The sequence below is a fragment of the Culex quinquefasciatus genome, chromosome 3 (assembly GCF_015732765.1).
Source record: "Culex quinquefasciatus strain JHB chromosome 3, VPISU_Cqui_1.0_pri_paternal, whole genome shotgun sequence".
Lineage (NCBI taxonomy): Eukaryota > Metazoa > Arthropoda > Insecta > Diptera > Culicidae > Culex > Culex quinquefasciatus.
Window position 1 is genome coordinate 12,179,559 of NC_051863.1, and position 16,483 is coordinate 12,196,041.

Genomic DNA, 16,483 nt, shown 5'->3' on the forward strand with positions numbered 1-16,483 from the left:
TCAATCGGACCGCGCACTGGACTCACAATCCAGAGGTCGCCGGGTCGAATCCCGCGGCGGATGCTCTAAAATTCTTTGTGTAAATATGGGTATTCGGCGCCGTCGCTCCGTGCCATACTTTCATACACTTAAGAGCCCAGGGCGGCGAAGTCCTTGAAGATAAAAGGAAGACACTAGTGGTTGGTACTAGCAATGGTGGCCGACAGCTATAAAGTCAACTTCGTTTTTTGTAGAGAACTACTCAGTAGGTCTTTATTTCAACACAAAGAATTTTCTCAACATTTTCCACTGTAACTGAACAACAACAAAACAATTCTTTTACACTTTCTCACTTTATTTTCAACATTTTTGCTGCCATTGTTTCTGCACATACTTTTTTGTTTTTTTTTTTTTTTTTGTTTCAATTTACAGAATAACTGAAATTACTCGCTAGTGTTTTGTTGTTTCCCTTATGCTTTTATTTGTTAATCCGTTCCTCCTAGTTTGTCCCAAACCGTGCACGCACGCTCGTGTCGCACTGCGTAATACCTCTAGCGCTTTTTTTATTGTTTCATTTTGCTTAGTTTAATTAGTTTGTTTCAAAATTTAAGCGCGAACCAACGAAAAAAAAAAACCATTTCGGTTAAGGTGAAGGCAGCAGCAACGAAAAAATAAAAATAAACGGACCGAAAACAAAATAAATAGCTACCTAGCCCCTCTAATCAATGGTGGTTAAATACAATTGCTTCGATGATCGATTGGCTTGACGAAGAAATAAAATGTTTGTTGAATCTGAGTTGATATCTTGTGGAAAGAGAAACGAACCTTTGAAAAGTGTCTATTTACAAAAGAGTGCCTTTGAATTCACCGCGCAGATTTAACTATACTAAACTAATCAGACTCCACTGCTTCCGTATTTATATGCAAAAATATCTAGCTCAGTGCACTTTTCTATTTACACAAAAATGTTTGCTTAGGAGAGAGTGTTCTGCCCGCTCCTTCTCTCCCTTTCGAAACAGCATCATAGTTTGTTCAAAATTCCTATATCCTACGGTTTGTTCTGTTTCCTTTTTTTTTGTTTGAATGTCTCTACTCAATAGTAAGTGAATTTGTTAGCAGTAACATTATCTAGCACACACGCACTCGCGCGCAACACTTTCAACGAAGTTCATTCCCGGCTTCGCAGGAAGAAACACACTCGATAGTACGGGCTTTTTGTTTTTACATTGCTCACTAGAGCATCCTCGCGATTTGCTCTCGTTTTGATCGTTATTTTACGTTTTCTTTTTGTTTTATTGTAGAACAATAACGTGCTTGGAAGGATTGAGTCGGTGAAAAAATGTAGGACGAAAGGGGGAACCAAACCAGCTTGATAAGGTGCAAAAGGTGACGATAATTTATTGTATTTTCAAACGACTTACAATAATCATGAAAGAATCAATAACGAAAAAAAAAACAAAATAACAAAACAGACGTAACCGACCGTTAATAGTCACTAAATTTGGCTCTTACACGGAATCTACTCTAATAAGGAAATCAAAGTTGGTGTGGCCACAGAGCCGTGGCCACGGACGTAAACTTTTGTCCCACACCTCTCTCTCTCTCTCTGCTTGACAAACATTGCCAAATACAATTTACACAACATCGACTTAAGAATCGAAGGGGTTAAACATTAATGCTCCTCCTCTGTCTCTCTCTCTGTGTGTGTGATTTTTTAGGGCGGGGGTGATGATGATGATGATTTAGGACGCGTACATCCGGCTGATTTCGTTCTTGTACCGCTCCTGGATGTCCTTGCGCTTGAGCTTGAACGCGGCCGTCACCAGGCCCATGTCCGGCGTCCAGATGTCCTTGCACAGCGTGACCGCCGTCGGGATCTCGAAGCGGTGCAGTTTGCCTGGAAAGGGAAAAAAATGATTTATTTCACGCTTGATATTCTCAAAGTTGAGTAACATTTAAAATCACACAATTTGAAAGTTATTTTAAGCCAGCTTTTGATTCAAGTAACTGTTATATTATACTGTAAAACGAAAAGGGGTCGTTTTACTGAAGCTGCCGGTAATCCTTGGTATTCACACATGAAATTTTTCGTTTTTTTTTCGGCGAAAACTCATTTTACAAATCTTTCTTAAATTGACTTAATCCATCATTATCATGTTAAATTTTCAATGCATTCGCTTAGAATATATTTTTTGATGGAGTTGGCAGCCCTGCCATCGAGAGCAAAGGCTGACGGTGCGCGGTCCGCGGAATTTGAATTGTTTAGTCGACAGTTTTTATAGTAAATCGCGTGAAAAGTAGGGAAAAGATTATACAATGTGTAGATTTCATGTGGAAAGTGAAGATTTCCTGCAGTTTTCGGAATTTGGACAGTTTTTTCGCGATTTTTGTTTTCTACGCCGCTTGGTCAAGGGTTTGACAGTTCATCACGGCGGCTTCGATCTTGCAATAGTATTAGTGTCATGTGGGCTTGCTCGTTCTAAGGGTGGTATTCATCTCGTTAGAAAAATCAAATAGTTCGAAAGAAATAAAAGCAGTTTGCCAAGGAATATTTTTGGAAGTGTCATCAAGCCGCGCTCAGACCAAGAATTGCCAGCATATCTGTACGCCAGGATGTGAGTCGTGTCGGCAAGAATAAGATCAAGCTGCTCGTGAGCGCAACTGGAATTCCGGACGCATACGACCAAAATAGTGGACAACTCCCGGGTGCTTAGGACTACCAAAAACCAGAAGCTCGGTGAGATCTATCCAAACTGAAATTTTCACATTTTGCCTTCTTTTCAACAATTATCTGGTTCTTGTACTATGTTAAGACGGGGCCAGACAATGCCCAATGACCTCGGAATTGGGCCGCTAGGATCTCTGCCATTCTGAAATGGGTCATTGGAAGCAGCGCGAGGGCTGTCACCACCTAATACCCGGGACTGAGATAAGCTGTATCAGCTCAACCAAAGTCTGATACAAACTATCAGTCCCCAGCGGGTATTGGATTGGACCACACACACACACATTCGCTTAGAATATATTTTTTGATAATGTAGTATGTTTCAAAGCATAAATACGGAAATTTTCACAAAACACCGTATTTTCTTAAAGTACCCAAATTTTTATACAGCCCAGACTCGATTATCCGAAGGCCTCGCAGAAATTTCACTTCGGATAATTGGATTGATCGAATGTTCATCGGAGCAAAAAAATAAAAAAATATAAATATTAAAATAACATGCCAAAGTTTTAACATTTGCATGGAAAAAGGGTTTTTTAAAATGTATTTTACACTAGTTCAGTTGTTTTGCAATAAAAGTTTTCAAAAAATGTAAAATTTGACGAAAACAAAAATTTTAGCGAAAAAAAAACTTTAGCGATAGTAGACATCGAAAATTTTCAAAAATTCAAAAGATTTTTAAATCAACCCAAACATGCTAAAAATGATTCTAAACGCAGGGGAATTCATTTTAAATTGATTTTAACTAATTGCACTTAAATTTTCATAAAAATATTGAAGTTTTTTGAAAAAATATTTTTTTGCCCCCTGATTTTTCGGGCCAACTTTGAAGGGAGATCAAAACTTGTAACCAAGACAAACTCCAAACTTTTTCATCCCAAAAAACGAATAGTTGAGATTGTTTTTCTTTTTTGTTTTGTTAAACATTGCATTACGACCCGTTGCTGAGTTACATCCTCTTTAAATTCTCAAAAAAATCCTGATCTAATCTAATCTAATCAGACCCTAGCGCAGCCAATCTTTCGAAGGGATCCTGGAGAGTGCCTTAGGTTAGATGACGCCTAGCACTCTTCTTGTCATTTATTAACATTTGTAGTGTGCCATTGCATCGGAATGCATTGAAACATCACAAGCGTTAAAGCGGCCAGGCCTACTGCGTAAAGCCGTATCGCAGAGATGACTCGTAATTGGGTTGAGTTTGAGCACTGAGTGTTCGAACAACAACACAATTCTGAATCGACAGGGAGGAAGAAGCGTGGGGACACACCACCATACGCTCCGAGATTTTGGTTGTATTCGTTGGGAGCACCATGCTAAGAAGGTTTGGTACTCCGGGACCCTCTGGGATGGGACATAGTATTTCCACGAATGCCCTGGACACTATTTGCCGTGGTTATAGCGCCACAACTCGCTCTCTGTAACAGTATTCCTGATTCCAGTCCACGCTCATCAAGTCGTCATGGCCTAGTGGTTAGCATTTTTGCTTACCAATCCAAAGGACGGAGGATCGAACCCCGCCTCGAGCGACTTTGATTTTTCGTTCATATTCATCATTTCAAATTCATGTGTTCTTAACTTTCTCGTTGGGAACAGATGGGAATCAAACCCAGAACCATTCGCTTACAAAGCGAACACCGTAACCAGTCAATCACGGCCGCTCCCTAAGTTAAAAAAAATCCTGATCTGCAACTAAATTTTAAATTTCAAGAATGAAAAAGTGCGTTCGAAAAGTTTTAAGCACTTCGTTGAAGTGGGTTGAGTTTGAGCACAGAGTGTTCATACAACAACAAAATTCTGAAGATTCAGAAGAAAAGAGAGAAACATTGTACTGACATATGGTTGTTGAAATACAGCGAATAAAAAACAAATAGGAAAATTTTCAAATTAAAAGAAATGAAACATTTGTGGAATTTTCAGATTTTTTTTATCGGGATAGTCACTTATTGGCATTAAAAAAAACTTCAAATTATTAGTTAAAATCAAACTTTAAGTGGCCATACTCGAAAACGGCAATTTATCAAAATATCTGTGTAGTATTTTTTGATTGCAAATTCGATTTTAAAGTGCAGTACAAACCTTTTGTTGATTTTTTTTTCCAAGAAGCACAATTATCTCCAAAAAAATAAAATCCGCCCCAAAAATTTTGCCCTTATTTTTGGCGTTGAGGGTTTTATCCCCTAAAAAAATTGAGTTGATTTTTTGCGAAAAATAAATTATTTAAAATCGGCATAAAAATCCGTGTGCAATTTTTTTGATAGGTCCCATCAATATTTCTTTGCTAAAACACACAAAATCGATCAGAAAATTCCTCCAAAAATACAATTTTTCAAATATTTACGTACCGTTTTTGTATGGACAGCTGACAAAATTGTATGGTGACTTGTATGGGTGAACCAATGCACACAATGACTTATTTTGTCATAGTGAGAAGGTCCCCAAAAAGTTTGAGCCAGATAAAAAAAGTACAAATAAAATCCATTTCCGTAATTCGGGGAGAATTGCTCATATCGATGCCATATCGTGCAACAGAGGCATCGATATGTAAAAAAGCATGTATTTCTTGAAATTTTTACTTCGTTAGTAAAGTCACATTTAACTTGTCCATCCACTCAACCAGTAACATTCCAAATTAAATCAGGATTTGGTATTTCAAATAATTTTTGAAGGTGACAATTGGTCCAAACAAAATATTGCATTTTCATAGATTAAGTTCACTAAAGGAGCTATTACACTGCCGCAAACAAACTCACACTTTTTCGTGTTGCCAAACACGCAAACTTGTTTACGGCAAACTCGCAAACAATGCAGGCAAACTGTCAAAAAGTGCGAGTTTGTTTGTTTGCCGTAGTGTAATAGCTCCTTTAGAGGCACATTACAGAGGCTTAATAGGAAGTAAGCAAGCAATTTTTTATCGAAACTTTTGAACAACGGCTTTCAATACGGCGAGAATCTGCAAATTTGAGGGACATATTACTGAGAAGTGACATCTCCATATTTAAACATAGCCTTTTTGAAAAATACAAAACATTGGAAATTAAAAACAGGAAAAACCAATCAACTGCTTTGATAGAAAATTTCTGAAGCGTTTCTCGCCTGCTTCTCTGCGCTTCTCTGGTTTGTGTCTGGGGAACGCTCAACCCGCAAGCGTTTGCAAGGCTTACTTTTGTGAAGCGGTTAAGCGTTTGCCGTTCATGTTTCCACCACTTGAATTTTTTTTAATTATTTCTTTGAACACAAATCTTGAATATTTGGCAAATCTAAAAAAAAAAATTCACCAAAATTCCCCCGCATGCTCACATTTCTTGCCATGCTCGGCCAGCTCGTGCACAACGGCCTTCTCCATAACCGGCGAGCTGCACAGCTCCTCAAACTCCATCCCCTTGATGCCCTGCCGCTCGGCGATATCGTCCAGCGCCTGCGGATTCGGCACGATCAACGCCACCGTGTTCTGCTTGGTCGAATCCCCGTACACGCAAATGTTCTCCACCACGGCGCACGTCTTGAGCTCCGACTCGACCTTGCCCAGCGACACGTACTCGCCGGCCTGCAGCTTCACCAGGTCCTTCTTGCGGTCTACAAATTAAATTGAAGGTTATTTTTTTAGATTTTGTGGAATTCAAGAGGGGGGGACTCACCGATGATCTTGAGCACACCGTCCGGATGCACCTCGCCGACATCCCCCGTCCGGAACCACCGCTGGCCGTCCTCCTCGAAGAAGTCCTCGCCGGTCTTGCCGGGCAGTTTGTAGTAGCCCTTGGATACGCTCGTGCCGCCGACCACGATCTCGCCCTGCGGGTACGGTTTGTTCGTGACGCGGTAGTTGCCCTCCTCCCAGTTGATCAGCCGGATGTAGTTGACGGACGATGGCGCCCCCACGACACCGTACTCCATGCACCATTCTATAAGAAGGAAGTGCGTAAGAATCTCTTGAAATTGAGTCGTTAAGCAAGAACTCACTGTCTGTAACCGCGGCTCCGGCCGTCGTCTCCGTCAGCCCGTAACCCTGGACCATCTCTACGCACAGGCACGTCTGGATCTGCTCGTGGGTGTCGGGCGCGAGCGGCGCTCCGCCGGACATGACGCCGCGGATGCGGCCTCCCATCAACCGGGCGATCTTCTTGAAGATGATTCTGAAAAGGGAGATTTTGAGTAATGAATTTGAACGTGACCAATCTACCGAGAGTCTTACTTGTCCATGATCGGCGTGAGGAAGCCCCGCGCGACCCACTTGGTTTTGTACTGGTAGGCAAACTTGAAGAAGGCCTTCTTCATGGGCGCCTCGGCGTTCACCTTCGCGTTGATACCCTTCGAGATGCGGTCCAGAATGAGCTGTCGGAGGGAGAAGGTACCTTTTGAGTTAGGAACTACAATGAATAAGCTGCCACAACTTACCGGCACCGACGTCATGCAGGTTGGCTTCAGCACCGACGCGTCACCCTTGCAGCCCTTCATGATCTTCGAGCTGGAGTCGATCAGCGTGAGCGGCGTCGAGTACCCGATCGGCACGCCCGTCAACAGGCACACACTCTCGGCGAGCAGCTCGAACACGTGCGCCAACGGCAGGAACCCGATCAACACATCGTCCGGGTAGATCTTGAAGATGTCGCAGAAGTTCTTCATCGTGCCGATGCAGTTGGCGTGCGACAGCAGCACACCCTTGGGCGTCCCAGTCGATCCGGACGTGTACATGATGATGGCCGTGTCGTCGGGCGTCGGGGAGCAACCGTCTGAAAAGACAAAGCAGCTTCCTCAGCAAACCTCCACAAACAACCCTCCCCCTTAAGCCGAACTCACCCATCTTGCTCTTCTCGCCCTTCTCAATCACCGTCGAGAATGGAATGATCTGGACGCCCTCCTTGAACCCGGTCACATCGGTCTTGTGCAGCTGGTCCTCCATGAAGATGATCTTCTTCACGTTCGGCGTAATCCCCAGCACCGTCTTGAACTTGGGCAGCAGCTCATGCGACGTGATCACCATATCCACCTCGGTCTCATTAATCCCGTGCGCAATGCCCTCATCCCCCAACGTCGCGTAAATCGTCACCAGCGGCATGTTCTGCTTGAAGCACCCGTGCGCCGCAATCAACCACTCCGCCCGCGTCTCCGCAAAGATCACAATGTTCTGCCGTGGCTGCTGACCCAGCTCGCGCAGACCCCGCCCGAAGCAGGTCGCCGCGAACTCCGTCTCGATAAAGTTGCGCCACATGTAGTCGCCCATCTTGAACTTCTTGAAGACGCGCCCGTTCGGCTGCATCTCGTCCTCCTCACTGAGGATCTGGCGCGTGCCGATGCACCGCTTCGTCGAGTGGATCTTCGTCACGAAGTTGAACATCCGCTCCAGGGTGTTGATGTTGTTCTGCAGCATCTTGACGTGCATCTCGCCGGGCGCGTCCACGCCGTGGTATGTGATCGAGGTGTCGTTCTGCTGGATGATCTTGGCCTGCGAATAGGAGGGAGGAGGAAAAAGGCGAGCTTAGTATTTTGAATCTCTGAAAATGTAGTCTTATTTTTCCCCCAAAACCCCTTAAAAATAACCTACTGGAAACAGGTGATTAGGAACGTTCGATTACCGATTCTCAAAAGCGATTTCAACCCATATCAAACAACAAATAGTTTGATAGAATGTGAGCAAGCAAGTTTCTATCAAAACATTTACAACAATTTGTTTAAATAGTGAGAATTCGCTGCTCAGTATTGGGACTGATTGTTTATTTACCCAAATTGTTTTAATCATCCATAGTGAGGATTCGCCAATTGGACGGAGTTAGGACCAAGTCTTAAACCAGCCAAACATACAAAAAATCTCACAAATCAGTATTATCAGTGATTCACCAGGGTGACCACTCAAATTCCATTTTCAAATTCCCGACTTTTTTCCAGACTTTTCCAGAATGCTCAAATAATAGGCATTTCTTATCTAAAGAATATAGAAAAAGCTTTCTATAAGAAAAGTTAATATTAACCACAGAAAAAAAAATCTCAATGAATTTAAAAAAAATCAAGTATAGGCATTTTTTGTAAACACAGAAACTAAACAACAAATTAAAAAAAACTTCAAAAATTGAATTTCATTATCATGATTCAGAGTAGAAACACAAACAATTAGTCTTTGAAAAAATAATCTGAAGTTCAACAAATACTTATAACTTTCATGTTATTTTTTTAAATTGGCATACGTATAGTTTTTGATACTTTATTTCAACTGGAAATAACAAAAAGTTAAAGATAACTGAACTTAAAATATCGTTCATATTTTTTTTAAACTTCATCATCATTTTAAATCAAAGATAATTAAAACATAATTGCTGTTATCATTCATTCAAAGGATTTGGAAAAAAATGTCAAGGAATTCATAAAAAAAATGTTTTTGCCAAGTTTCCTTATTAATTTTGTAATTTTGGATATTGAATTTCAATGTTAATTTATCTAGTGGTCAGTATTTAACTGTTTTTTTTTTCAGTGAAAATTCAGTTTGATATCATTTTATGTTTTTCCACTTATTTTAAGCAAAATGTTTGAAGAGACAATTTTGCAATAACTCAAAATTTCTTGGATTATTTTTTTTGCAATTTCAATATTTTCTTTATGTTTTCAAAACGTAAAAAAGTTTTTCAATTTTGGATTTTACTCGATATTTGAGTTTTCCGATGACTCAAGCTTTATCTATGGTAAGTAATTTACCCATACTCACAAAAAAAGTTCAAGGGCAGCATTAAAAAAAAAAACCTATTTTTAATTACTTATTGAATTTAGTTAAACAATTAAGAATATTTACCAAAAAAAAACCATTGTCAAACTCAAGTTGGAATCTGTTTAATTTTCAATTATGTTACAAAATTAAATAGAATCATAATTTTAAGCTGGCCATCAGGCTCTATTTTTATATGAGTTTTTCATTAACTTTACCTATTGTTTTTAATAGCGATCATTTGATTCATAAAAAATATTATGAAAATCTTTGTCACAGACTCCAAAATTCATTAAGATTTTGAATGTCTTAAACGGCTTACTCAAATATATTGAAATAGTGAAAAGAACCTTAAATTTAAAATAAGTTACTTAAGCAGCAATGAGTGAATTCAATTTGAAAATTATACAATATATTACACAATTATTCAAGAGTTAAAACATAATTTTCAACAACAGAATTCCCGACTTTTTGACAAAAAATCATAAATTCCCGACTTTTTCCCGATTTTTGGCAGATTTTGGCGAATTTCCGACTTTTTCCCGACTTTCCCGATTTCCCGACTTGAATGGCCACCCTGGTATTATCTCATCGATTCGGTGTCTTCAGCAAAGTTGCGAAACTGTTAAAAAGTGCGAGTTTGTTTGTTTGTTTGCCGTAGGTTAATATCTCTTCAACCCCATCGTGTCTCTAACGTTGCCATATCAAAATGACGTCATGAATGACGCACGCGCGAAATGTCAAAATCACGCACCATCTTTACAGAAAAAGTGTGCCATGGCATGACAGCCACACGTTTTTCTAATGTTGCTGCCACGGCGTTATTTTGACATTTCGGGCGTGCACCATTCGTCACTTCATCTTTGCTTAAAAATCTGGATAGCCAATTTTGGGCAAATTTGGTTGAAAAAGTCCCAGTTTTTTTTCAAATTCTAAAAAGTAGTGACCATGTTTACCAGTTTTTGAAAAAAAGAAATCTCTAGAGGCTGAGTAACAGCCTTTAGTTGCGGAGATATTGCTGTGCAAAGAGTTAAAAAAATCTCAAATGGGCCTCCACGGTTTATCAAAAAAAAAATAATAATAATATTAATAATATTACGAAATTTTTAATTTAGCCCAGCATTAGGCAATGGTTCAAAATAATAGTTTTAGCCATCTGAATAACTTTCTTGCTTTCACTCTTGATCACTCGGAAAAAGAACTTTCAATTTGACCTCCTAGACCCGACTTAGAATCAAAGTCTGAAAGTGCTGATCAAAAATATGCACTTGATTTTCTCGGCTTTTTCTTAACGAATTTTGCTCGGTTCACTTTCAGGTCTTACAGCTTGGTATTTAAAATTGTACAGTTTCATTGAGTCGTTTAAGAGTTATTATAATAAAAAAAACCTCTTAAGACGACTACAAAAAGGGCGATTTTCAACACAACGTTGGCCGGGTCTGATCGCCACGAAAAAGCCGTGTGGAGGGTTGCCATTTCCTTTAAAGGCGGTGTCTGTATATGCCTGACGAAAAGTCTGTAGGTAGTTTGTTTTTTTTTATTCATAACTCTTAGGTGCTGCGATCACGTTAGGGGTCATCCATAATCTATGGGGACACTTTTGGGGTGCGAGGAATTTATTCTATAAATGAGAGGAAGTCACTAACCACCTAAAGGAGGATTAACCTTTCGGAAGTCGCGTTTTTCTTATTTTTTGGATTTTTCTAGAGAGAGATTTTGTTTTTTTCCTAGAATTTTGATATGTTACATTTATGCTGAATTTGAGTGTTCAATAAAACATGTTTCGAAAACATTATAAAAAAAATGATTCTATTTCCTTTACAAAAAAAGCAGTTATGTAAATACGTACTTTTTCTAAAGACCGGCCGTGGCTTAATGGCTACAACTCCCGCCTCATAAGCGGAAGGTTCCGGGTTCGATTCCCGACCGGTCTCCTTGAAATTAGTCGACTATAATTGAACTTTGAATATGAACAAAAAACGCATGGAATCAGGCGGGATTCGAACTCACACCTTTGGGTTGGTAGTCAGATGCTCTAGTCACTCGGCCACCGAGGGGTTGACACCCCTTGAGTGAATTAATCCGTAGTGGTGAAATAATGTCACAAGGTCGTTTACTATATAACACAACAATCCCTTTCCCAACGATTCCCCTACACACACTACACACCATATTCTATAAATAACTCGAAGTGGTTGGTACGGTATGTCCTCACTTCTTCTTCTTCCCCTGATGATTCCATGAAATGTGGGTTCCGTTCATAGAATCTGTCTCTTGCGGTTAATGCAACGCAGTAAGCCGGGCCGCTTTAGTGAGTGTAATACATTTCGGGGGTTTTCGAAAGTACTGCAATAAAAAACAAGAAAGAACTTGAGGCGTAATCTAACCATAAGTTCTTCCCGGATGCTTTCTTCGGACTGGCTGTGCTTGTGTTCGATTAGATTAGATTAGATGTAAATACGTACTTTTTCTAAACCATCACTATCCGCTAAAGAAAACTATAAAATTGGTCTTTCTCAATTTGCAAGACTAGTTTTCAACGTAAAATAAATAAAATTACTAGTTTTATTTTTAATGAATTTACAATTTAATTTGTTGAAAAAAAAGATAAATGAAAAAAAAAAACCGTGCAAAAAAAGTTGTTTGTACAACTTTTAAAATATTAACATAGGGGAAATAAACCCATTTTAATCACTCTAAGCTGTTCGACCAATTCTCATCACTTTTGCCATTATGCGCTATAAAATCAACATTTTCAGATGTATCAACAATGGAGAGTTGCTTACTCACTTTTATTTGAGCTATTTATTACTTTGGAACAGTCAAAAACACTTTATGAAAGCTGTAATTCATGATCAAAGTGCTGATAGGCCGATAATGGAAATAGGCTGAGAAAGGGCATAATACCCCTAGATATGGTTATTTGTTGATAAATCAACCAGGCTTAGTGATTTTTTACGCAAAAAAAAAAATTCCATGGGGAACTTAATTCCAAAACACCTAATTTCACTAAAATTTTACGGAACATGAAATATGTTAAAATAACCTTGAAATTTTCAATTAAAATTACAAAAAGTACTTTTAATACGTTAGTTTATATTTTTCAACCAAATATAAATTAAATATTATAAATAGTTACGTACGAATTTTCTAAAAAAGAAAAATGTAAAACAGACTTCTAATAGGCTTTGCTCCCTTTAAAAGTTTCCAATGAATAATAAAGAAGCGAATATACATTCTATAACACTCTTTTAAATTCAAACAAAAAAACTTGCTTTAAATTTACAATTCCATAGGAACCATTCCCCCAAATCATAAAATTTTGTGCATATCTAACGTGACTTAGGATTTTTTTTTGAAATAAAAATTATATTTTGAATGACCCGAGTTAAAATCTTCTCATTTCTTTTGTCTACTTTCAAAATAAGATGATAGTAAAATTGTTATTACAGGTTTAGTAAAATTGACTTAATTTAGTAAGATACAAGCAGATACAATAGTATCAATGCTCCAAAAAGCGATCACTGATTGTTCAGTTCACATTTTTGTTTAGCTACCCTTTTTTAAGATTCTTGTTTAAGTTTTTCAAGGTAACTTTTGTAACAATTTTGTTTCAATTACTGTTGCACTTTCTTCAATTGTTGATGTCACGTTTTTCAACAAATATAATTGGCAAAAAAATAAATTTTCGAAGAAATATATGTTGATTTCTTTCACAAGCATCGATTTTAGACAATTGTTAAATTTCACGAGATTACACGGAAATTACCAAATTTCACGCAGTCCGCGAAATGGTGAAAATTCACTAAACCTATAAATCCCAAATAGACTTATCAAAACTTTTTTTTGCAAACTAAATTTATCTAAGAGTCAATATATTACCATAGAATTGCTAGGTAAACATTTTGGAGTATATATATAACACCGTTTTGGGAGTCTATGTATCGATAGAATTGATTTTTCGTTGGAATTTCGTACCAACCCGGAATTACGTCGTCGGAAAATCCGCCGGCATTCGAACCGGTCCTAACAAACTGACAAAAAAAACTCGGATTTGTTGCAAAAAATAGGAAAATTAAATTCATGATTCCATTGTCCAAAGTCCCACTCAAACCTACGGTTAATCGAAACTTTGGATAATCGAATCTGTACTGTACCAATATCTCAGAAAGTAATGGTGCTTTTTCAATGTTAAAAACTAAAAATATAAACGAAAAATATTTTGAAATTTTTGAAATCAAGAATGACATTTCAAAAGGGCCAACATTTCCCCAGACATTTTTGCAAATTTTCCCATTCGAACCTTAAATCCAGTTACTTAGTTTTGCCTAAGGAATGGAGCCAGGAAGAATCTCTTGAGATTTTCCAAAATGTTATTTTTTCTTGTCAATTTAGTTTTTTTTAATTTATATTTATTCGGAATTTCCTTTCCATGTATATTAATTCAGTTCAAAATAATATTGAGTGTCCAATCACAATTGGCGACAATTCACTTCAATTTATTACACTACCAACTTTAATTTATTCATGAAAAATTGTAGCTTTCGCTGTTCAGTGACTTCAAATGTAGGAGGTCCTACATGTACAAAAGGGAATACCTTAAAACTAACTTATAAACTATATACAGAGCGGATCAATGCAGCTTAGGACTGCAATGATTTTTGTCGAAATGCATTATCTTATTGGACATAACATCCAAAGTGTCAACTCTAGCTAATTGATGAAGTTCACTGGTGCTGAAGCAGGGGGGAAGCTTCAGAATCATTTTCAGAATTTTGTTCTGAATCCTCTGAAGTTTTTTCTTGCTGGTTAAGCAACAGCTTCAGTGGCTTAAATGCTCGGTAAAAAGAGGGTTCTTGAAATGCTGTGAGGATAAAATCATTCTTGTTGAATTGAGCGTAACGATAATTTAATAAAATTGTTTTTTGTTTATCAAACTAAATTTTCTTATCAGCAAATCAAATTAAGCGTTACTTTACTCCAAATGCTATAAAACGAATACCGGTAGTTCCTAAATGTCTTACGCGCAACCAACACCATGTCTTGGCTTGGCAGTGCAAAATGGATTGTGCCGCTGTTAATCCTGGTGAAGCTGGTGATGTGCCGGTACGTGGATATTGGTTCTCCGGTGCTCGATTGCGTCCGTATGCGCAACGATAAGTGGCGGACGTTGGTGTTTGGAACAGGACACTACCACACCGATGACAACCAACGCTTCGTGGGCACATGGACTCACAAGGGAACACCGTTTAATTCCGCGTTCAAAATTGAACGCATTACAAAGTACCCGGAGCCGCTTTACTTTATAAAAATGATCAACACCCAGGTAACTTGTTTTGATTCTCGATGTTTTTTTTTAACTTTCGCACCTCAACACTGCTTTTCTTTGTTTTGCAGGAGTACATTATGGGAGGACCCTTGACTACAACGTCCCAATCTCGCATTCCCATATTCTCGTACCACAAGTATGTGAACACGTCCCGCGATCACGACGGTGTTTTTGGCTTTGAAAAGGCCAAAGACGAGCGGGGTGCATACAACGGGGCGTACTACCTAAAGGTTGTCCACTACGACCACTACGTTATTGGATCGCATTCCGAAGCTGATCCACCCGCCGGAGCGGATGGGTTTTACCTGTTTCAAATGGACCGCAGATACCAGCCCACGCTGACGAGAGAGCACATGTTCTGGATCGAACAGTGCTCGTAACAATGATTAATTTAAAAAAAGTGTAAATCTTCGATTTCCTTAGTGGAAATTTGTGTCCCAGAACACGAGTCCGCAAGAAAATTTCTTATGTTTATGCATTAAATTTCTGTTATTTTCTTTCCTACAACTTTGGAAAACTTTGTCACACTCTGAAAAATAACCTTACAAAGTTACAAAAAGCACAAAATTTTAAAACGAAAAATGTAGTTCTAGATGAATAAATGTCCCTTCTGAGTAAGTGCAGTTTCGAAAAGTACATTAAGTTTCCCATTAAAATACATGTCCCAAAACAGTTTACAGTTGGCTAACGAAAAATACCGGAATTTTTGAAACTATTTTTACAGAGGCGACTCGTGCCCGAATGAAGCACTTGTTCAATGTTGAAAAATGTTTTTAAAGTTTGTTTTTTTTTTCATTGGTTTTCGTTTCACGTTTTAATGTTTTTATATTATTATAATTTTCTGTTTATGCAAATAATATATTAAAATTATGATTAAGACTTTTTTCTCGTTAAAATGTATTTATAAGACATAATCATTAGCGTGGGGAATCTGGAATAATAAGGCAATTGTGAATACAAAGAGACGAGTTGTTCCTTTTAATTCCGCTATATATTTTAATATCTTGACAGATACGTATTTCGTCTACTACTTGCAGACTTCATCAGTGTTTTGTTCTCGACTCGAGTCGAGAACAAAACACTGATGAAGTCTGCAAGTAGTAGACGAAATACGTATCTGTCAAGATATTAAAATATATAGCGGAATTAAAAGGAACAACTCGTCTCTTTGTATTCACAGTAATGCATTCTGCTAAAACGCTCAACCAAACCACAATAAGGCAATTGCTTCGCCTGCCTTATCAAAATTCAAGGGAATTTATTGAATATTGTACTGAATTTCAAAATATTCATCAGGATGTTCAAAAAAATATTTCACATCCTTCAGAAAAGAAATGTGTTTGCTGGGCTTTTTATGCAAAACTTATTTTGAGTTAACTTGGTTACTTGAGTGCAAAGATATTTAAAAATTAAATTTGCATTCGGAAATGATTTTTTAATCTCATTTTACTTTTCATTTTTTAGAACCAGGTCGTATCGCTTTTGGTCCTTTGTAAATTTATTAGAGAATTGAATTTATTCACTTTCCTGTCAAAGAGAATTTCCTTTGCCTGTAATGTCCTCATGTTTTCGGAATTCAATTTCCGAATAAAAAGAAGGGCTTTTGACGTGAAAAATAAAATTATATTGATCCGAATCCGAGATAATGAAAATATTTGTTTTGAGCATCAGTAAAAAAAGATTTCAGAGCAAATTCATGCTACAATAAATAGATCGGGGTTCAAATCCCGGCTCGGACCAACACAACTGGTGATCTTTTCCC

The 16,483-nt window shown here is 38.1% G+C and overlaps 1 protein-coding gene across 3 annotated transcripts in view; it reads right to left on the reverse strand.

Moving 5' to 3' along the window:
- Positions 1-1,047: 1,047 nt before the first annotated feature.
- Positions 1,048-16,483, reverse strand: part of LOC6053561 (long-chain-fatty-acid--CoA ligase 4) — a 39,973-nt gene continuing 24,537 nt past the window's right edge. For all 3 annotated transcript variants that reach the window (XM_038265395.1, XM_038265394.1, XM_038265396.1), the window contains exons 3-9: positions 7,499-8,144; positions 7,097-7,431; positions 6,894-7,033; positions 6,662-6,834; positions 6,340-6,603; positions 6,002-6,277; positions 1,048-1,876 (exon numbers count right to left, since the gene is read on the reverse strand). In XM_038265395.1, the coding sequence (XP_038121323.1) occupies positions 1,722-1,876; positions 6,002-6,277; positions 6,340-6,603; positions 6,662-6,834; positions 6,894-7,033; positions 7,097-7,431; positions 7,499-8,144 (1,989 nt within the window). In that variant the 3' untranslated portion in view covers positions 1,048-1,721. The remainder of the gene's footprint in view (positions 1,877-6,001; positions 6,278-6,339; positions 6,604-6,661; positions 6,835-6,893; positions 7,034-7,096; positions 7,432-7,498; positions 8,145-16,483) is intronic.